This window comes from Daucus carota, chromosome 5, assembly GCF_001625215.2.
Source record: "Daucus carota subsp. sativus chromosome 5, DH1 v3.0, whole genome shotgun sequence".
Classification (NCBI taxonomy): domain Eukaryota; kingdom Viridiplantae; phylum Streptophyta; class Magnoliopsida; order Apiales; family Apiaceae; genus Daucus; species Daucus carota.
Window position 1 is genome coordinate 2,072,339 of NC_030385.2, and position 22,576 is coordinate 2,094,914.

The 22,576-nt window shown below is 34.5% G+C and overlaps 4 protein-coding genes across 4 annotated transcripts; 2 read left to right on the forward strand and 2 right to left on the reverse strand.

The window, feature by feature from the left end:
- Positions 1-4,019: 4,019 nt before the first annotated feature.
- LOC108220707 (probable WRKY transcription factor 40) lies at positions 4,020-5,827 on the forward strand. Its single transcript, XM_017394554.2, has 4 exons — positions 4,020-4,247; positions 4,351-4,410; positions 4,546-5,031; positions 5,296-5,827. Exons 1-4 carry the CDS (start codon positions 4,167-4,169, stop codon positions 5,671-5,673), a joined length of 1,005 nt encoding a protein of 334 aa, XP_017250043.1. The 5' UTR covers positions 4,020-4,166; the 3' UTR covers positions 5,674-5,827.
- Positions 5,828-7,465: 1,638 nt separating this feature from the next.
- LOC108220375 (uncharacterized) lies at positions 7,466-12,578 on the reverse strand. The gene is made up of 5 exons (XM_017394124.2): positions 11,922-12,578; positions 9,183-9,240; positions 8,932-9,015; positions 8,678-8,819; positions 7,466-8,038 (listed from the first exon to the last, which is right to left on the reverse strand). Exons 1-5 carry the CDS (start codon positions 12,391-12,393, stop codon positions 7,667-7,669), a joined length of 1,128 nt encoding a protein of 375 aa, XP_017249613.1. The 5' UTR covers positions 12,394-12,578; the 3' UTR covers positions 7,466-7,666.
- Positions 12,579-13,512: 934 nt separating this feature from the next.
- LOC108221151 (uncharacterized) lies at positions 13,513-15,250 on the reverse strand. The gene is made up of 2 exons (XM_017395049.1): positions 14,480-15,250; positions 13,513-14,256 (listed from the first exon to the last, which is right to left on the reverse strand). The coding sequence occupies exons 1-2, from the start codon at positions 15,248-15,250 to the stop codon at positions 13,513-13,515; spliced, it is 1,515 nt and encodes a 504-aa protein (XP_017250538.1).
- An 880-nt stretch (positions 15,251-16,130) lies between these two features.
- Positions 16,131-17,348, forward strand: LOC108221152 (F-box/kelch-repeat protein At1g57790-like). Its single transcript, XM_017395050.1, has one exon. The coding sequence runs from the start codon at positions 16,131-16,133 to the stop codon at positions 17,346-17,348; it is 1,218 nt and encodes a 405-aa protein (XP_017250539.1).
- Positions 17,349-22,576: the final 5,228 nt, after the last annotated feature.

Sequence of the window (22,576 nt, forward strand, 5' to 3'; positions counted from 1 at the left end):
ATGTTGTTTTTGTTTGGACGTATATATTGAGATTCTTATAAATATTCATAATATAGAAATCTATTACTGTTAAAAAAAGGTTTGAAATATAAAAAATGAGGGCAATTTTTTTTAAAGGCTCAAAGAAACCGCCGGCGGCATATAGAGCCATATATATTTTTATGAAACGTTATATAAACGTTTTCTAAAGTTTGATTTATAATAGATGAGAAAAGAATCAACACACAGTGTGGCACAGTATACTTGGTTAAAGCTCTTCGATTTGGACTGTGGAAGAATTAGTTAAATAAAGAATAAGATTAGGGCGAAATAATTAAATAATCGCCGCCACTTAAAGCACTAATTAAGTGCAAGAGTCCTGGAAATCAAGCTTTTATTCTCCGTGCTTATAAACTTGTAATAATATAACGACCTTTTCTTACTTTAATCAGAACCCGTGCATTCTTTTTTACTTTTCTTTCCTTCTACCTTTGAAAACTTGTATTCCAAGGATTCTTTGTATTTCTTTCGTGATTATGTGACGCAAACTAGCCACTTGCTTGTCCAAACTGAACCACTTGCCTGTCAGTTGTCCAGTTAAATTAATTATTTGAATATAATACCTAGCAGTTTGGCATAACTTGAATAAATATTTATTATTTATAAATGAAAAGTTATTTATTCGTATTCATGAAAAAATGGATATTATTCGTATCTGAATTCGACAATTACGAATACTGATTGAAACATATATGTATATAAATTATACATTTGACAGCAGTACTAATTCCGCTAAACATTGAAATGACAGTGAATAATGAATCTACTAATAAAATTTAGGGTTAATTATTTAATTGGTCACTGAAATGAGCTTAATGTATCAAATTGGTATGAAAACGGTATCAAGATGATCACTAAAATTACCATAAATATATCTCGAAATATGAGTCCAAACAGTAAAAATATTATTTATAAAATTTTACATATTATTCTTGAATGTTATCCCAACCCATAAAACTTATGATGACAATGGAAAACACGAGATTTTGTTGTCGTCAATTTTCCGATTAAAGTATTAATCGTAGATAGAGTGGCCAACTTTGACATGCTTTACTTCTCCCATCTCAACTTGCTTTTATTGATCTTCACGGTGGAGTAATAAAATGTGGTTCATTTTTGCTGTTATCTTTAGTTCATGCATTTATAGATTGGTATTTTGACCGGAATTTATCAAAGTCAGTGCCAAAACAAATGTCAATCTTGTTCACATGTAACACAATTTGATTTTTTCATTTGTTAAATTATTTGTGGAACAATAAAAATAATATCAATTAATGACGTGCTTTTCAGATATTTTTTAAAAATATCAATAAATAATTGGTATAAACAGAGAAATATTTAAACATGATCAAAATATTTGGTATAAATAAATATATAGATGTGATAAATATAAACAGGAAAAAAGTTACACGAATACTGATTATAGTTTTAATTACTATAATCCAAGATTTCCCTCAACAACCGAACTCTTAAAATACTCCCTCCGTCCCCTTTTACATGTCCATTTTGCTTTTTGAGGAGTCAAATTGACCAATTTTTGACTAAACATTACAAATTATCTACTCATCATTTCTAAAATCTGAAAGTTGCATATTAAAATAGACTAAATATACTGTCTAGTGATATAATTTTTATTATTTTTCTCAATTATCTGATATATGTAAAGTTCAGTCAAAATATAGTCAATTTGACTGGTAAAAGTCAAAATGAACATGTAAAAGGGGACGGAGGGAGTAGATACTTATACACAACGTGGAAGAAACGTTAAACGTGCTAATATAGATGTCATTTTTATACACCTGACTAATTTCCTACAGGAATAAAATTCTAAACTACTTTTACAAGGTGATTAAACAAATCACGGGATTGCGAAACTGGGCTGAGTGTACTGAAATAAAGAAAATATAATAAGATAAAATTACTATTATGATATCTGATTAATTTATATAAATAATGCATCCGTATATTTATTCATTTATCTAGTTTTGACATACAATAATTAAATTGATAAAGATTTGACTGAATTTTATATATAACATAGTAATTGAAAAGATTTAAAAAATATATAATTACAAACTATATATAAACAATTTGAAAAAATAATTTTAATTTTTAAAATTATGAAAAAATCATTAGTTATTTAATTAAAATATAATCAATTTAATCATTGAAAATAAAAAATAAAAAATTGGAAAAGAACAGAGTAACTATCTTAATAAAATGACTTAGATAATTTTTACTATCAGGTCAACCCATCTAAAGATAGATGCTCAAACCAAAAGTGATATAAAGAATAAAGAAAAAAAAGGAGTTTGCATTAAGCAACCGAAGAGTAGCGGCTGTGGATTCCTGCGAAAAAAAGAGGGAGTATACTCACCTAGACCTGTGTTTCGATTTTCGCATATGTTCGTATACGGTAAGTACGCAACAAGGATCCACTGTTCACACATTGTAAATTTTGATTTCCTTGTAAAAGGCGGGCTTGACTTTGACTAAATGATTTCGAGTTGATTTCAAGCTTAAAAGGTTTTAAGCACAAAGCCGACAAGACAAAACAGCAGTACTCGTACAGGACAATAAAGAGGAAACGCATTTATTAAATTGACACATGTACAATAATTCCATATCTTAAAAATCGGTATTCTTTTGACCTGGAATTAAAGTGTACTGTACAATTTGGCTCGTGGAAGTTTGATCGAGCTTGTTTCCTGTATAAATGTATTTTTTTATTGAGCTTAATGTGATAAGTTAAATGTTAATATTAATAAATTAGAAAATACTATATATATTTTGATGGGAGTTGATAGGATATACTATTAGTAGCAAAAGTATATCAATTTTTATTAGTAGCAAATGTATTTCAATTTACCCTCGGAGATCATATATCTTCATGCATTCATGTAAATGATTAAAATTTAATATTTGAAGGCAAGAAAAATCATTCATACATGATTATACAATCGCTTTCGAAAAATCAGGTCTTTTTGATAATTTTCGGTTTGTTAAAATTGGTTAATTCTAGTTTCAAGAAAAAAATATATACCCTCCATCTTTTTCAATTTACGGATGATAATTTTATCAAACCCAACTAATATCCGATCTTTTAAATTTTCCCAAATTCAATATCCTGGATTTGGATCCGGATTTAAACTTTTTTGGAACTAAATTAAAATCTTAAATATATCGAACCAATACCCAGTCCAAAATCTGAAACCCGTTCCAAACCAATCCGAACCAAAATCCGAAAAATATCCCGGTAACATATTCACATATAATATATATATATATATATATATATATATATATATCATGAATTATTAAATAAATTAATATATTACATAGTTTTATAACAATAATACATAACTTTAATACATCGAATAATTAAAATTTATGATTATAACTGATAAGTTGGATATTTGTTGATAATTAATTTAATATATATATGATGTTAATATTGAACTAATATATACAATACTATTTTTTTAGTTAAACACACACAAACATCAACTTAAAATAACGGATCAGATTTGGATCTCACAAAATTCAAACCGATCCGAGCGTTGTCATCTCTGTTTGGATTGGTTAACATTTTTGAGAAAGGATTCGGCACATATTTTCAAGATATTATCTGGTATAGTTTCATTAATTTAACTTATTCTGTTGTTAATAATCATTTAATGTCAAATTTTTTATTAAAAAAATATAAAATTATACTCTACGTACGTTTTAAAATAGATGTCAATATAAAAAAGTGTTAACAAGGAGGAAGTATTTAATATCTCTTGATTTCGAGCAAAATGAATAAAACGACGGAGTGTAAAAAGAAATATTTTTATTAAAATAGAGATACCTGGACATGCACGCACTTGACAGTGTAGGAATACTAATTTTCAATGACTACTTGAATCCAAAAATCCAAGCCCTACCCACTAACACAAATCCATGTATATAAACACATACAAATCTATACAGCCTGTTTCATACTCATCACAACTCATTTCTCTCCTTCCTCGGTCTTTCCTCAGGCCTCAACACACCTCCTTTTTTTCTTCTATATAGCTTCTTGTGTGGTGCATGAACTAGAAGCTTGCTTTGTCCAAGTGTTTGATTTGAGTTGCTCAGCTATTATGGAATATTCAAGTACTTTTGATGTTGATACTTCTTTGGATCTCAATGCCAAGCCTCTTCAGCTCTTCCGCGATACTCCGGTACGTGTAATATTAAGATCGGTAGGCTGATTAGTGTTTTAGAGTACGTCGTCTGTTGTGGACCTGACCCCGTTCTGATTTGTTGACTTTTAATTTGTCTCAGAAACAGGAAGTGCAAACCAGTTTCATTGATTTTGGAAGGAGGACTTCTGTGAAAGAAGAGGTTAGTTAGTCAACTTTTTGGTTATTTTTTTGATTTTTTTTAAACCTATTACCGGTCAGTTAACTTCTTACCTGTTGAGGAACGGAATGAAAAATTATAAATTTCTAAACTTATTTTGTTAATGATATGTTACAGAATAACGGAGCTTTGGTAGAGGAGCTCAATAGGGTGAACACAGAAAACAAAAAATTAACCGAAATGTTAACTGTCATGTGTGAGAATTACAACACTCTGAGAAACAATTTGATGGATTACATGAGCAAGAACCCTGAACCCGCTGCTGATAATAACGCGACAAAGAAGAGAAAAAGTGCAGAACGCAGCAGCACGACGACTTCTTGCATGATCAAGAACAATGCTAGCAGTACAAAAAACAATGACAATTCAGAGAGTTGTTCAACTGATGAAGATCATAATTCGACGAAAAAACCAAAAGAAGAACACGTCAAGGCCAAGATCTCCAGGGTCTACTTCCGAAGTGAAGCATCTGATACCACAGGCTTGATTGTAAAAGATGGATATCAATGGAGAAAATACGGCCAGAAAGTTACCAGAGATAATCCTTCTCCTCGGGCTTACTTCAAATGCTCGTATGCTCCTACTTGTCCCGTAAAAAAGAAGGTGAGCATGCAAAAAATGCTTTGTGCATATAACTGGGCACAAAATCTTTTACAAAATGACATGTGTTAAGTTTTGATTAGAATCAGCCCCTGTATACGCATCAATAGCACCAATTAAAACATCTCACCTTAATTGTCATGTAATTTTGTGCAAAATTTTGTACCCGGTTTTGTGCATGTAGTCCTACTCCTAACTGAATCCTCACATTATTAATCAAGAAAACTACAAGGATGCGATCTGATTTTTTTCAATGTGTTTTTCCAGGTTCAGAGGAGTATCGATGATCAATCTATACTGGTTGCAACGTACGAAGGGGAGCACAACCATCCACACCCTGCAAAAGTTGAGGCCAATGATTCGAGCTCCAACCGAAGTGCTGCATTAGCCTCATTTCCTTGCTCAACTTCGCTCAATTTATCAGCACCTGCAGTTACTCTTGACTCCAGAAAAACTAAATCCAAGCCCTTAAATGAAGATGCCATCAGAAGATCTAGTTCCACGAAAACCGATTCTCCAGAGTTCCAACAGTTCTTGGTAGATCAAATGGCTTCGAGCTTGACAAAAGACCCGAGTTTCAAAGCAGCACTCGCAGCTGCAATATCAGGGAAAATTCTCCAGCAAAACCAGGCAGCAAAAGAGTAGATTTCAGTGAGATTAAAAAAAGAAAATTTTGGATTTTATAGATTTTTTTTCTTCTTATTTTAGTTTCAGAGCATTTAGGAGAAACGGAAAAAGAAAGACCATTAATGTAAATAGCACATTCCACAAGGTTGAATAGCTGAATGCCCATTTCACACTTGCATACTATTAATATTCCTAATCTGCAGAAAAAACGGACCGTTTGGATAAGTTTAAAAAAAATGTTTCTTACTTAAATAAAGAAAGTGAACTAAAAGTGAGAAGTAAATTAAGATTTATAAGTGATTAAACTGTTTGGAAAGAAGTAGAAGTCCTGAAACAAAAGCAAACTTTATCAGCTTGTTATAAGTGCTTCTGGTCTCAAGAAAAATAGAAGTCGCCTCCTTGACAAAAAAGGCCAGAAGCCATGTTGCCAATCAGGCACAACTTCTTCTTTTTTTTAGAGAAAAGTATATCATCACGTACTTTTCTCCAGAAATAAGTGACTTAAATCTAAAAATTAAGATAAGTCGAATGAAACCATTATCTCACCATGCAAGTGTTAGGCTGCTTAAATGAAGAGTCCCAGAAGACTAGCTCAACCCAGGCAAAGCTTTCTTTAGGCCATTAAACAGAAAAGGATGTTTAGAGGATGAGTATGAGTGATCCACTCATGCATGTCACCCACTTACTTTGATGTCAATTTTTCATGATACCACATTTTTGCCTAGATTCTTTGACTCTATCTCTACAACTGACACAAAGTACAAAAGCAGAGCTTTCAGCCCAGGGAATAAACTTAGTGAGATTAATCAAATGTTGAATGATGGCAGATAGTGATGTCATTTCCAAAATTTAAAAGTAGTCTGTACACAAGATTCCTTGCCCCGCTAGAAAACCTATAACTAACATACATGCCTTCAATTTCAAATTGTTCACTTATGTTATTAAATAAAAAAAAAAAATCAGTGTGTCACGGCTTACTCTTTTAAAAAAAATACCAAATTATGTTTTCTCACTTAATTACTATGATGATGAAGAATCAAATTACTATTATATTTATTCCTTTCTCGATTTCTCGTCTCTGTGCAAGATAATCGCAAGGACCACCTCATATGGATTAGTCTACTTCTACTCCCCGTGGAGAACAATCTCAAGGACCACCTCGTATGGATTAGTCTACAAGATTCATAACGACTCGTCTTAATACAAGACGTTTACCAAACTCATTCTTAGATCCATATCAGAGTAGAAGGGATTTTCATTACGACTACTCTTAATACAAAACACTTACCAAATCCACACTTGGATCCATATAAAAGGACAGGAGCTTTTATGGTATCACTCGATAGCTTTAAAGGAGGTTAAAAGTTAACATGTGATCTTCGATCCCTCGTCATTTAGGTCTCACGGTATCTTATACTCCAGTGCTTTTTTTCGCAATCTTTGATTGTCTTCTTTCTCACATTTAATCACCCAGCCAGACAAATCCTCCATTTGCTTTGGGCTGAGCAGAAACAGATAAAAAAGATGATGCTCGATACTTTCCTCTTTCGGACAAAACTTGTCTAATCAGGACCATCGTTGGAAGGATATTATTGGGCAAGTAGATGAGTGAAACATCTGATTCTTTCACAAGTTGTAAATCTTGGTTCGATTTTTCAAGGTAAAACCAAACCTGATATCAGATATCAAGGGGGGACGAACCGTCTCGTTTATGTAAAACTAGCAACCTCTAAAATCATATCGTAATCAACTAGTTAGAGTAGTAAGATCATGATCACTGTGATTAACAACAAAAATAAAAAGATTATGCTTGCTACGAAAAAGAAACAAATATCAACTATATATGACTTCATTGTGCACCTAAGATATCAACATGTTGGCATTCAACTTCTATTTTTGAATCTACAGTGCATTAAGCAAAATAATTCATTATCACTTTTGTACACAAACATTTTCCAAAGTAACTACTATCGTTTCGTGGTTTACCTATATTTCCTCGGTAAATGCTCATCTAATCCCGCGATAAACTCAAGCTACTAATATCTGCTGCTACACCTAGGTCCATTTCATCTTCTGTCCGTTTCCCTTCAGATTTATCCTTGACACTGTCATCCTTCTCTCTTGCACATTCTGCACTAATGCAATCCTGGAATCTGAAGCAACTGATTAGATGGTCATTTGTTATCCCAGCCACTTGCATAAATGAGTACACCACTGTTGGACCGACACCTCGAAACCCTCTTTTCACCAGGTCCTTGCTTATTGCATCTGCTTTTGATGTCTTTATGGGGACTTGCCTGGGGTAGCGGAAGTGACCAACTGTAGGTTTATGGTTTACAAAGCCCCATATGTATTGATCAAAAGATCCAAATTCTTCAATTACCTGCAATAACATAACAAGGCAAGAAATCAGGTCTGGCAATTTATATAACCCGCACAGATAAAGGCAATTGATGGAGTGTCTGGACTTTGTTCGTCATATATACTGATATTTTACATGCAAATGAATGACGTACAAGTACATACAGGTAATGAAATTATCTGTACTAATTGCATCATTACAGTTCTCCTGGCCGTTAATAAAACTGTTTAACTCTTAATTAATTATATATACAAGAGCTCAATTAAATAAAGAAGAAAACCATGTAAAAGAGGACTGGACCTATAAAAATAACTCATTGTGGTTCATTGAATGAATCTATGGTAAATATGCAACGGTGGATTGATCTCATCCCAGCAAATAAAGACAGCCTTCCAGTTGCGATTCATTTTCATATCAAGCACAGATCATTTCCTGTTGCATAATCACTTGTGGAATCGAGAATGAACTGGAGGCTTTAGGGGTTGCCTTTAACAAATTTATCAAGTCTCAAAAAAAAAAAATGAAGAAAAAGGGGAAAAAATAGATACACAAGTCCAAGTGTGCATTTATATTCATTAAAGACAATTTCTAATTAAAAAAAAATGGAATACAATCTAAAAAATGCAGCCTCGGTAGATAAAACACGTATCTAGTACATACCCTGCACATTTGACGTGCATTTTCAATAATTACTCTTAGCTTCAACTCAGAGAGAAGAGAAGTGGCTGAGCTTCCTGCTGCTGTGATTTTCTTCTCATTTAATTTAGCAACTTCAACAGGGTCAAAATCCCGAAAGACGTCTCTGCATACAGGTGTATCTCATATGACGTAAGACAGGTTACTGTTAAAATGTGTGATCACATACCAATTTTGAATGTCAAAAACTTGTCACAAGTACTATTGCACGCATTTACCTAAACATATGCCTTTTATTGAGAATGGCAGGCCAGGTAAGTTCTGCCAGAGCAGTTGATAAGCTCAGCAGTTCAAAAAGCTTCCTACAAGAGGTCGACATCATCAAGATGCAGACTATCAAGGATATATATATATATATATATATATATATATATATATATATATATGAACAGTTTGATTTTGCATTAAGATTGTGGATCAGAATCGAAAAAGTAACTTGAACAAAATACCATTTATCACGTTCACATACCTGTCATCGTGAACTGGAACCCCCCATTCTTCGTCGTGGAAAGCAGCGTAACAAGGATCTTAACAAATAAGAAAAACATTAAGATCGGCAATAGGACTTATACACACGCGCTCACACATCCATACAATTTAACAGAAGGTAGAAAATGGCTGGTGATCTCACAAAAAGCAATATAACCAAGTCCTAAGTAGGCAAAAATAACTACAAGGAGGGCAAAAATCAGATATTTCTGGAAGTTAATACATATATGAAGCAAACAAACTCATGAAAGCAGGCTCATAACAGTTAACAGAGAGACAAATTGTTGAGATATGTCATAAGATGACGCCAGAAAATTCCTTATTTTACATGATTACAAATTTATAACCATTTCTACTTAAGTTTTAACATAATAGGTTTTCATGAAACTTTCAAGTACGTATTTACTACATCATTACAAGCATGAAAGCCTCATAAGTTAGCAAACATATTTTTACAACAGAGTAACATACACCTAATAATGCACTAGGTCTAGTGAGGGAGGGTGTAGTTTTAAAAACAATACTTAATGTTCAAGAAGCTTCTAAGACTAAACTTTAATAAAAAATAGTGAGGAGAGGAAATAATTTCAAAACACGATAATGAGTGTAGTTAGATAGAATTAAGACCACATTGATACACAATTAAACACATACGGCATCAAAAACATACTGAACCAACAATGTAGAACGACAAAGCAGTGCACATAAGAGTTAGATACTTAAAAGACAAAACAGTTGCCCAAAAAAAAGCAACAGACAAGCAGGAGCTAACAAAAAGAGATGATGTCTGTATGCAAGATTTTGAATAGGAATCCGCTGTGAGAATCTACACATGTATTATCTTCCATAAATCAGTGCACCTATTTATCATCCAAATAGGGTGTCGGGATTTCACGTGCACCAATAGAGTAATTCTAAATATATGGTAGCTACAATCAATAATCATGGTTGTCATGCTGGCAAGTCGAGGCGAGTCAAATAATATATTTAAAATATATATTTACAAGTGAGGTGACATAAATTATACGGCATCAACTATTATATAAGTTATAAGCTACTAAGTTTATTAAAAATTAACAAAAACAGTAATTGATTACTAATAATCAAAGCAATATGCCAATATGAGCTATGATAATAATCAATTCATAAATCACGTTACTGCAAAATGAATATAAATTATTAATTATGTGTGTGTGTGTGTGTGTAACTGTGTGCGTGACTGTGCGCGAGGTGTGTTTGAAATATATATGATCAAACAGGGAAGATCGTAACTTAAAATAAAAAAAGAAGTACATAAAATATTAAAATATAAAATTAATAAAATAAAAAAACATTTATATTTTAATTTAAATATATGTTAATTTTATTATTCACTTGATTGTTAGACTTGTCTATAGAACTAAAATTTATCCATGACTCACTTCACAAGTTCACTAACTTGCCATCAAATTAAGTGTTGTTTGGTTGACTCAATGACGACTAAGAATTAGTGGACAGCTGGACGAATAGTTACAAACTTAATAATTATGTAATAAATCATAGATTTATAATGCTTCAAGGACAAGCAACTGTAGTAAGTTTCATACAATATTAAAGCTTAGTGAATGGGCTATTTTTAAGTAAGACTATTCTGCTTTGCCGAGAGGAAGGAACTGTCAAATGCCAAGCAGAATGAAAATGTCTCGCTGGTGTATTGAGGATGTAGAAGAAGGCAAGAGGAAGAGGAATATAAGCCTCCAGTAGCTCAAGTGACCTCTTAATTCTAATAATACACACCTCGACCTCATTCTATATATGCATTGGATTAAAGTTCAAATATGTGCATTGAATTAAAGTTTATCGAGGCCGCGCGCGTAGGAGATAATATACACATGTTTGATTCTTGACGAGAACAACGAACGTATATTGATTTAGCAATGCAATCCAGGAATTAAGCATTTCTTAGGCACTATTTGAGGAAGGTGCTAAGATTTAGAGTGTAGACTTTCATAATTTAATGACAGACAGCTATAATATTTGTGTAGATGCAATGACATATCATGAAGCATGACATGAATGCCAATATGGAGAGATGCAGGAAAAACTTGGTAAGCAATATTCATGTAGTTTTGTAGCTACGTGTGACCTAAAACTGTGATGGGCTATAACCAAATGTTTTAGATCTAACTTCTATTCAGTAACAATCCATCACTATATCTGAACACCAAAGAATTTTTCAGGACATAACTATTTTACTACTTGCGTCCATGCAGAGCCATACAACAGGTTCAATTTGCCAAATTAGGCTCCCAACAATTCAAAATCTATCCCGTGCTCACAAAAACTGATATACAGATTTCGGGGTGCATGAGGCTATGGCAGGCATCATAAAGTTAGCATTGATAGAAACTCACAACCTTTAGCGATTGTACAAATTACGGACACAGTAAATTCACAATGCCACTCAATTTCTCTGCTACAACTTAACAAATGCACACCTCTAGCGATTGCAATCTAATAATAGAAATAAACACGATAAGCAGTACATTCATTCATGCTACAATTTCAGTACAATATATGACAAGCTAATATTATACACAAACAAACGAGCAGTTAGCATTGATAGTGTAATATAATAAACACGATAAGCAGTACATTCATTCATGCTACAATTTCAGTACAATATATGACAAGCTAATATTATACGCAAACAAACGAGCAGTTAGCATTGATAGTATACCGCAATTTGGAGTGACCCAAGCACACCGTTTCTTCATCAATGAACCATCAAACGAGCTCTCAACCGCTTCGAGGGAATCCACATTGCCTCCCTCACTCCCACCGATCCTCGGAGCAGACTGCCTCCTCAAATTCGGCACACTCCTCCTCACAATCCTCCCAGTCGAGGCTCGACTCCGACACGAATCAGTCGAAGCATCCGACGAGCACGACGCATTCATCGACAAACTCGGCCTGAACACCTTATCCCCTCCCCGCTGCTTCCTCAGAATCGAAGGCATCAGCTTCGAGTCCGGCGACAATGTCGGAGACTTCTTCCCCTTAACTTCACTGATCTCCGACAATGTCGGAGACTTCTTGTCCATTCTGGTGGGTTGCTTAGCGACCGGTTTGCGCGCCTCGGCGACCGATCTGGCGGTGTTTCCGGCAGGACCGAGAACCGGCCGGAGCGACTCCGATTCGGCTAAATTCATCGGTGTGAGATGAAATTAGGGTTTCTAATTCAGTCAATTGAGAGATGAGATGAATTGGGGGAATGTAAACAAACCCTAGGATATAAATTGAGGTGATTTGGGTGATTTGTACAAGTGTAATCTTTGCTTCGTTGCCGTTATTAGCTTTTTCTTTCTTCTAACATGACGCTATATTACACTTCACTGCCTGAACGCTAGGCTTGTTCGGATAATAAAAATCTTAAATCGGTTCGATTTGATTTTGTTCTAAGAATATTTAAAATCTTGAAAATATGTGAAATTGCATTTTTAATATTAAAAAATTATATTGTCCAGAATCATAGGAGAATCAGACATATTTTTTATTGAAAATTTCTTTTTATAAAAAAGACTGAGAGCATTTTGATCTTAACCTGTAAATAATTAGAAAATATTAGTCATATCTTCGATCACATATAAAAGATTGCATCTTCCACATTCCTATTCAATATAAAAAACAAAGACTTATTAAACTGATCAAAATGAAATATATCATTTTTTTTTCTGAAATAGATTATTTTGAGTTGCGGTAGGCCACAAATAGTGTGAAATAAGTGGTATAGTGTTTTTTTTTTTTTTTTGACGAAAAACTGGGATTTTATAACAGATTCAAATCCGAAGAAATACAATCATGAATAAAGCTAGGAATAGAGTTCCTATCTAAGATACGACCTGACAAATAATATGATTTCCGAGCTAAGAGATGGGTAACCATATTAACATACCGTTTAACAAATAACAATCTAATATTGTTTAGACGTTGTAAGGTAGCACGACATTCCTCGGTAATCAGGCCAAGATAAGACCTCACGGGCACCTGACTCCGAGCAGCTTTCACCACTGCATAACAATCACTTTCTACAGAAGCTTCATGCCATCCTTGGTTGTCCATCCAACTCAAAGCCTCTTCCACAGCCATTGCTTCAGCTAGGACTGGCGAAACCAACTGAGGGTGGAACATAGTTTTTGCTTCAATCACCATCCCTTAGGAATCTCTGGCTACAAGACGAAAACCAACACCACCACGATCTTCAAACACCCTGCGTCAACTGATATCTTAACTTCATTTGGTTGGGGCTTAACCCGTACAGTTGCTCCATCTCATTCTACATAAGGTTGAAGAGGAGTCACAAAAGACCGGGACTGGGTTATTTTCCATTGTGTAAGATACTGCATTGCTGCTGCAACTGTTCTGGTTCTCGTCGTAGACTTTTGGTTCCAAACAAGCTCATTCCTTGATCTCCAGATGGACCAACATAAAACTATGATCTCAGCATACTTGTTTTTCTCAACTTTAGAGAAGATATATAGCATCCATGATTTAAAACAAGAGAGTGTCGGAAGCTGTAAACCTGGGAATAACATCAGCCAACATTCTCGAGCACACGGACAGAACACTAAGCTATGCAGAATGGTCTCAACTTCCATTTGACAGTTAGGACATAAATTATGAACCGGAACACGTTTAAGTTGAAGTTGAGACAGAGTTGGGAGGCAATCTGATAACGCTCTCCAGACCAAATTTAAAGATTTAGGCGGTGCTTGAATGCTCCATTGAATTGTCCAGATTTTATCATTCTCCTCCGCATGCCAAGCACCCTTCTGCGTCTGTAACAACCTATATGCTGATTTAACTGAGTATATACCTGACTCCTCCAAGTGCCAGAAGAAAGAGTCAACATGATTGGAGGCTGAAAGAGGAATATTTAGCACATAAGCCTGGTCTATCTCATTTAACACATCTATCACCACTGCTCTATCCCATTCTTTTGTATTAGTGCAGAGGAGAGAAGCCACCGTTTGATTTTGTAAAGGTTCAGGTGCTGAGGTAATAAATGGGTTGTCCTTCGACAACAGCCAAGGTTGTCCGAGAATTTGAAGCCTCAAGCAGGCTTCTCCTAGATAAAACTAGGATTATGGCCTAGAGTGGCATGAAGAATATTTGTCTTAGCATAGTACCTTGCTTTGTAAATTTTTGCTACCAGGCTGTCGGTTTTCGTAGCTAGGCGCCATACTTGTTTCCCGAGCATTGCAACATTGAAATCGCGAAAATCCCGGAATCTCATACCGCCCGCATGTTTGTGTTTTGACAATCGATCCCAACACTCCAATTTAATTTGGACTTGCTTTCCTGGACAGAATGCCACAAATATTTCGTAAGAGCCTTTTCAATACTCCTCGTGATATCCAAAGGAAGAAGAAAAACGTCCATGGCATAAGAAGGTAGAGTCTGAGCTACTTGTTTCACCAGAATTTCCTTGCCAGCTCTGGAAATAAACTTTGCATCCCAACTGTGAATTCTCATATTAACCTTGTCCTTTAAATAACCCAGCAAACCCGACTTATTTCTTCTAATAATATTTGGCAGTCCAAGATATGTGGAGTTATCATTCGCTTCTGTCATCTGTAATGTGTGGCAGATCAACTCCCTGTTAGAGCTTAATACATTGGAGCTGTAAAAAATTGAAGACTTCGCTTTATTTACTTGTTGTCCAGAAGCTTTCTCATAAGTCCCTAGCAAATTTAACAACTTCATAGCTTCACTAGAATCTGCCTTACAAAAGAGGTTAGAATCATCAGCGAAAAACATATGAGTGATAGTAGGTGCCCTCCTACAGATTTTAATGCCATGAATATACTTCTGAGACTCATACTTTTTCACCAACGCAGAAAGACCTTCAGCACAAATTATGAATAAATAGGATGATAATGGATCACCCTGTCGGAGTCCTCTAGTTGGATGAATGAGTACCATTACATGCTCTCCATGGGTGATCAAGTAATCAACTGTGGTAACACATTTAAGAACTAAGTGAACCCACCAATGCGAGAAACCCATCTTGATAAAAATGGCCTTAGAGAAAATCCCACTCTATACAATCATATGCCTTGCTCATATCTAGTTTCAGAGCCATGTATCCGTCCTTACTAGTCTTCTTCCCCTTTAAATAGTGCATTATTTCGTAGGAAATCATAATATTATCAGAGATGAGGCGATCCGAAATAAACACACTTTGAGTATCCGACACTACAGAATCCAGAACCCCATTCAATCTATTTGCCATCACCTTGGTTATGATCTTCATGAGGACGTTGCGTAACGCAATCGGTCTCAGCTCGCCAACCACCGTTGGGTTCTTCTTCTTTGGGATCAAAACTATATTAGTTTCATTCAGGCCTTGTAATACTTCACCTGTAGTAAAAATCGTTTTGTTAACTGATAAACATCCTCATCGACAATGTGCCAATGCTTTTGAAAGAAAGCTGGAGTCATTCCATCCGGGGTACTAGGTCATGACTTAAAAATCCTGACTTCCGAATTTATAAGTTAGAATCAATTATTCGTACAGTTTTTATAAAATCTATAATACTTTAAAAAAATTTAGAATACGAACTTTTATTTCACGCTTTTATTTTTTTTTTCCAAATACTTTAATCATTAATAAGTCGGTCCTAGGTTGCTTCTAACTTCTACTTCATCTTTTTACTTTAATCAATAAACACTTATCTTAAACTCACACCACCCGATATTTTCATAAATAATTCTAAACATATAGTAAAATTATAAAAGAAATAAGAAAACATAGTATTTATAATAAATTTTCTAATATATGGCTCAATCGGAATTCAAAGCACCCAAGGAGATGCAACTTTGAATTGGATTCTGTCAAAAAAAAAACTTTGAATTGGATTCGGAATCGAAATCGAAATTCAGACGGATGAATATAAATAGAAAGACCGGGGAGCACCTGATTTATGCGGTGAAGATGAAGAGGTGCCGAAGAGAAGCAAAAGATGAGGAAAAGAGGAGCCCAAAATCTATGAAGCAGTGTTCAACTGAATCCACCAGTCCTTTATCATGGTCAGATCTTGATCCCAATTTGGTGGGGGAAATAAAAAAGAAGCTTTATAATTGGGCCGATTATATTCGATTCAGCAGTGTTTGCAAGAGCTGGCAAGCTGCTGAGCACGAAACAAGAGCCGCTGATGTTTTGCCGTGGTTAATGGTGGTGGATCGCCCGGATATTAGTAAGATCAATTGTTATCTCTTTGAGCCTTCAGCCCCTCATTTAAGACCTGTTGTTTCCCACACTATTGAGCTTGATCAATTTTTCGACATTTCGAGTCTCGATATTCGGTTTAGTATTATCTATGTAGATGGGTGTTTGTTTATGTCTATGTTCAACAAACAAGCTACTTGCTCTTCATTCGTATGCTTGTCGCTTCCGTCGAAAAAGGTCTGCGCAATCCCTCGGCTTCACCATCCTCAGGTTTACAGGGCCTCTGGTTGTCAGATGTTCAGAGGTGTTTCCACCAGCCCTGCTTGTGCTGATTGTGTTTTTATAGCTTTGCATATAACGGATGATTATAAACGCTCTGTTAGTATTTTTCGACATGGTGATACAGACTGGACGACGACTGAATTTGTTGGAGGTTGGTTTGGTGTTCCGTGTGCTGAGGATGTTGTCTTTATAAATGGGGTTTTCTATTTCCTGTTGTGGGGTGGACGGCTTGGATCCTATGACACGGCGACTGGGGAGCTAGAGTGCCATCATTTAGAATGTGAAATTGAGTTACGGTCTCATAAATTCTTTGGGTTAGACGGGGAGCTCATGGTCAAGTTTTGGGATATAAACACGCGTACAACTTGCATTAGAAGGTTTGATTGGTCTCACCATGTTTGGGCTCCTCTTCAAAATTTGGGAAACCAATCTTTGTTTCTCAGCAGACGCTCTGTTTATGCTGATAAACTAAATTATTATGGAGTTTCAGCCAACAAGATCTATGTTCGACAAGGTAGGAGCTGCGATGTGTATTCCTTAGAGAACGGCCAACTGTTATACTGTTCTTCATCTGGACTCAGAAACTGGGATGGTCTTGATTATAATATGGATTATTCTGTGTGGGTTGAACCTTTTGATCTTCTTCCAAAATAGGGTACTAGCCTTGACGAGTGGAGGATTAAATTTTCATATGTCAGTTGAAGAGGTGACTGCTAAGGGATGTAAGTGTTTCTTAGTTTATTTAAGAGTACAATATGTGATAGTTTGTGATCTCACTGTATCAGAATTGCTGGAATCTTGTCTTCGATTCAAAGCATCTTATAGGTTTGGGATGCTTTTATGTAATTATGAAACTGATGCAGATAATTTTCATGTGTTGTGTATGCCTTCGTAAAAGTTTGTATTCCTCACTAATGTGCTACCTAGTCGGTTTCCGGTTTTGCTTGGACTTGGAAAAGCCCTCTTTTTTCACCAAAATGTTAACTTTACAGGATTTTGTCAAAAAAAGTATACAATAGTAGAAATAGATAAAGTAGTATATTTTCATACGTGATAAAAATATTGATGAACTTTAATTTTTTGCTACTAATTTGGGTTAGTTTGTTGATGAAAGAGCTTTTACAAAATTGTTAAATATATCAAATTCAAATATCAAGTTAAAAAACACTTCTGATGTGAACACACTTACCTTATCTTACTAGTTGGAAAAGAATCGATCCATGGCAATTACTTTCAGAAATTAGAAACCTCACCCTCTATCTCTTTCTCTGTTATTCAGGCAGACATTTAGCATTTCAAGATAGTTCTACAAATATTTATGCATTTCTATTTTTAAATTATATATATGACTTTCATGATGGATCTGTTAAGGAGGCCAAAGAATATGGTTTTCTGCAATAAAAGGGATAGTTGGGACGACGATCTATGGGATAATAAGCAGTATTAAGGACAACATTCTCTTGAAGAACTGCATGATGAACATTAGAGCACAGACTATTACTGAGAGATTGTGATTTTAAATCTTAGCTATCTCGTTTTTCTGTGAAGTGTCCACACACGAGCTTTTTCCTGGAAAGATAGGGACCGAGTGTGGCACAGTAGAACCTTTATAGTACATTGGTACCCCATAAAAGAATAACCTCCTAGTAGAAGTAAATGGTCCCAACTCGGGACAAGTTATAAATAAATTACAGATGTTATGAACAGGGCTTGGTATAGCACTAATTTAATCATTATTTTGTACTATTACAGTATGTTTTCCACTCAAATGCCACTCTTGTTATATGGAAATAAGAAGCTGCGGCTTATAATGGTTTAGTTCATTGTTCAAGGTACCCATGTTGCTGAATTTGTGTTGGTACTTGACATTTGCGTACTTACAATCTTGACTTTCAGATACTAATTCCTCCATAGTACCTCAATCCTTTTCAAACTCTTTAATAATCTCTATAACTTTTTTGCAAAAATCCAGTGCTTGCAATTCTGATCATTAAATGACTGGTAACAAGAGTTATGGCTCATTTTTTTGTGTATATATCATAATCCTTAATAAAATATGTCCGTCTCAGATTTCAAACTTCTCGTGTATGTTTTTACATTCATATGTTATGTTTGTGGACTTTGCTTGAACCATTCTGGTGTAAGTGGTTAATACAGAATAGTGGAACCATGTTGACTTATGCATTTTACAAATCTAAAGTTATTATCGTATAAAATGCCCAGAATTTGACAAAGATGAAACTTTAATTAATTATAGTTAGTAAAACACATACATATAAATTGCTCAAGATTGTGATCATGCTCCCTCCAAATCTTGGTGAGGAAGTCGAGGAGTATCTTCAGAAAAGGTGGCATCAGCTGGGATACATGATTTTTCAGCAAGGGGACAATGTCACCACTATTCATATTTGGTTGAATAACCCTGAAATCTGTTTAATGCAGACAGCGTAGTCGCACCAGGTCCACTAGGCCACATGACCATTATTTTTACTGGCTAGTAAAGCTTGTTTGTCTAGGAAGCACGGATACTTCATGCAGGTGAAGAACTGCATATCAGGTGTGTGGCATATTCCTGTATCTGGGGAGGGGGTGTGGTAGTGCCATTAATTGTAATTATTGAAGTTTTTAATGTTCAACACAAAATCAAAAAGTAGTGTAGATCATGATATTTCTGTTGTTTTATTGTTACTCTGTCAATGTATTCATGAGTTGAGGTAGGGCTTGGATAGATTGAAGCCACTCTTCTCAAATGTGCCTCCTTTACTTCTCCAGTTATTGCGCCATCTCTTCTCCATCAGAGCATCGGGTAATTTCATACTCCTTCCACTCCTTTTCTTCTCTTCTACTTTCCTTTTCTTCTCTCATTTTGGCTCCTACTTGCATACTCCTATGTAGTGAGAGTTAACTTTATGCTATCATTCATTGTGTTCAATAGTTTCTCCTAAAAGATAGAGTTAGTTGTGGGTTCACTTGTTACATATTTGCATATTTTGGATTATGAGACAAATTGCTTTCTATCTTCAAATGACGATTAAAATGTTTACACTTCAACTTTGCTAAACAAATTCATTTTTAGCAGTTTGTACTTGTACAATACACACATCCACTTATTTGAAAGTAGATAGCCTTTGCAAATTTACTGAGTTGCTGTATATTTGCAGGGGTCTGAGTCGTTGGCTTCATGGCAGGCTAACCTACTCTTTGAGCCCGTCAAGTTTGAGGTTAGTGTATATTTTTAGTACTGTTAGTTGCTTAGTGTATTATTAAAGTTAATTAGGAATGTTTTTTCTTTAGCTAGGATAAATGAAGTGTCGCCTGCAGAAAAGAGAAAACACGTGCAACAAATAGATATAAGAATCCCCAAAAAATTTTAGATGGACCGATTCTAAACAAAACATAGAGCCAATAAGAGAGTATTCCTGAAGGTTTGTAATGTAATTTGTTCTTGTGCTCGAACAGCACAAGAATGTGGTGTGTAAGATGGATTGTATTAACATGTGTGTAAGGTTTATTGCATTAATATTTTTGCAAACATCTAACGCAAGCGTGACGAGATAGTCCAGAGTTTATCCCCGTCATAATCAATCCAAGATTTTAGCGCATTTTAGTTTAATATCAGTGAACATATTACTAAACACACTGGTGTTTTTTTTTTGTTCTGTTTCAGATAATTGCATTCACATTAGCTCAGGATTTATGCATTAAATATTCTTTCAAAAACAACAAAAGATTCAGCACTTGTGTAAATCTTCTTGTACAGAATGCCTTCTTGCATTGGACCTATTAATCCCACCAGCCACAGCAGATTTAGCGTTTCCACACGATGGTGTGTCAGCATCCAAGTGGGTTGCCTGTGGGGACTTAATTTGGATGGACCTGGAATGTTGTGGCTCAAAGCTTAATAGCTTTCGAGTTTAAAGTTTCAAAGATCACTGCAGAGTTTTTAAGTATTATAAAGGAGATTGTCATATTTGCTACTAGCTTGAAACTTCCGTCTGGCCGTACAAGCTATAATCAGTGTGGCAAGAAGGCATTGAGATTCATGGTGTGTTCAGCTCTAAGTGACAACTTAAATGATAAATTTCTAAGAGCATCTCCAATGGGAGGTGCCAAGAGGGGTGCCAATTCCATGTGGCATGACATGGACCGGCACTCTCGTTGGCACCCTCATTGGAGATGTTGGAGTGCTATTGGGGTGCCAAGTGAGTTGGCTTTGAGGTGCCAAAAGTTGGCAACCCATAAAATAGAGTGCCAACTTCATTTGTGGTCCCAATAATACATAAAATATAGATTTGTGGTCTCAATAATACATAAAATATTATTTCTCTATTAATGAAGTTGGGATCTTGGACCATTGAAGTATATTTTAAAAGAAGGGTGCTAAAAATGATTTGAAAGAGTGAGATAATAAAAAATAATATTTTGAGTTATGTGTCAAAATTGGGACCCCTTGAAGGGTGCCAACCATTGGAGATGCTCTAAATGCTTGTCTACACTGGTCTTGAGACCGAATAAGAGCATGGGCAGGATCCGCAGGGAGAACCCAAGTCTCTTATTTTTTAGTCCCATTAAGTTGCCACATAAGCGAAACATGGACTTGGATGATTTAGATATAATGTATGCGTAATGCATGCATAAGATCATCTCTAACAAGTTATTTAAACAAGTTTTTAAGTCAAAAAACAGAGGGCATTGATAAAATTGACTCCTATTTAATAAAAGTAATTTAATAATAAAATATTGTTTAAAAAATAGATATAAAGAGTGTGTTGGAATGTACATTACAGCATCTTCAATAGTCTCTTCAGTCTCTTCTTAAATATAATATGAAATATTGACTCTTAATGATTTAATGTGGATTGAACTCCAACAATACTTCTTATATTTACTCCTTATTTTGTTTCATCTATACTATATTATAATAAGCCAACATGGGTATAATTTGTAGTCCAAGGTTTTAGTTATATTTTTTGGTTTGGTACTCTCCTTTTGGTACTACAAGTCTACAAATGTGGAGTCTATTAGTATTATATTGTTAAACAGTTTCAAATACTAAAAACACTCATAACAATCCATTATCATATAATATTTCATTAAAAAAATTATAATAATGATATAAATATACAATTTTGAATATCTTCTTTTAACAAAAACCATCATATAACTTTTTTTTAACATTAACGTGTTCTTTTTCAATATAAACACGAACTATTACATAACATTTTCTAACTCTAATCTTAAAACTTATTATTGTCAAAAAAACCAAAATTACAAAATTAAGTTGAAATTCGATTGATTAGATTACTGAATCTTTTAAAGGTATTACACGATCAGCTGTATTTATTAAAGTTTGTTCATTTTTAAATAATCGGGAGAAAATATAGTCAATTGAATAATATAATTTAACTAAAATTCAATCCATTAATACTAAAATACTAATAAAATGATATTAAAAATTAAATTTTAAATAATAAATTACGAACTTTATACTCGTCCGTGCTTCGCACGGGTTAAAGGCTAGTATTATTAAAAGTAAGTTATGTGTATAAAAGTACAAAGGCAAGGATGGAGAACGAATATGTTTGCTTACAACTTACAAATTTATTATAAAATATTAGTTAAAAGTGATTAACAGCTCGGAGCCTAACTGAGCAACTAATATTATTATCCTCTTTAAAGTTTAATTTAAATTTAAGAACCACTATAAAGAGGATATTGGAGATGCTCTTAAATTTTTAAAATTCGATTTCTTACATTATATTTAAAAATGACTTAAGATACTATGAAGATGTTCTACTTGTAGCACAACTACTATCACTATTATTTTCTCATGAAAAAATCATGTTAACTGCTTGAATCAAATTAAAGTGTTTAAATAAAAT

Bases quoted from the DNA above. Each gene is read 5' to 3' on its own strand.
- LOC108220707 (XM_017394554.2), top strand. From the start codon at position 4,167: ATGGAATATTCAAGTACTTTTGATGTTGATACTTCTTTGGATCTCAAT. The intron at 4,248-4,350 runs GTACGTGTAATA...AATTTGTCTCAG, and splicing joins AGCTCTTCCGCGATACTCCG to AAACAGGAAGTGCAAACCAG. The intron at 4,411-4,545 runs GTTAGTTAGTCA...GATATGTTACAG, and splicing joins GGACTTCTGTGAAAGAAGAG to AATAACGGAGCTTTGGTAGA.
- LOC108220375 (XM_017394124.2), bottom strand. From the start codon at position 12,393: ATGAATTTAGCCGAATCGGAGTCGCTCCGGCCGGTTCTCGGTCCTGCC. The intron at 9,241-11,921 runs GTATACTATCAA...TTATTTGTTAAG, and splicing joins TTGGGTCACTCCAAATTGCG to ATCCTTGTTACGCTGCTTTC. The intron at 8,820-8,931 runs GTAAATGCGTGC...ACCTGTATGCAG, and splicing joins AATAAAAGGCATATGTTTAG to AGACGTCTTTCGGGATTTTG.
- LOC108221151 (XM_017395049.1), bottom strand. From the start codon at position 15,250: ATGGGTTTCTCGCATTGGTGGGTTCACTTAGTTCTTAAATGTGTTACC. The intron at 14,257-14,479 runs GTATGAGATTCC...CTGTTGTCGAAG, and splicing joins AAAACACAAACATGCGGGCG to GACAACCCATTTATTACCTC.
- LOC108221152 (XM_017395050.1), top strand. From the start codon at position 16,131: ATGAATATAAATAGAAAGACCGGGGAGCACCTGATTTATGCGGTGAAG.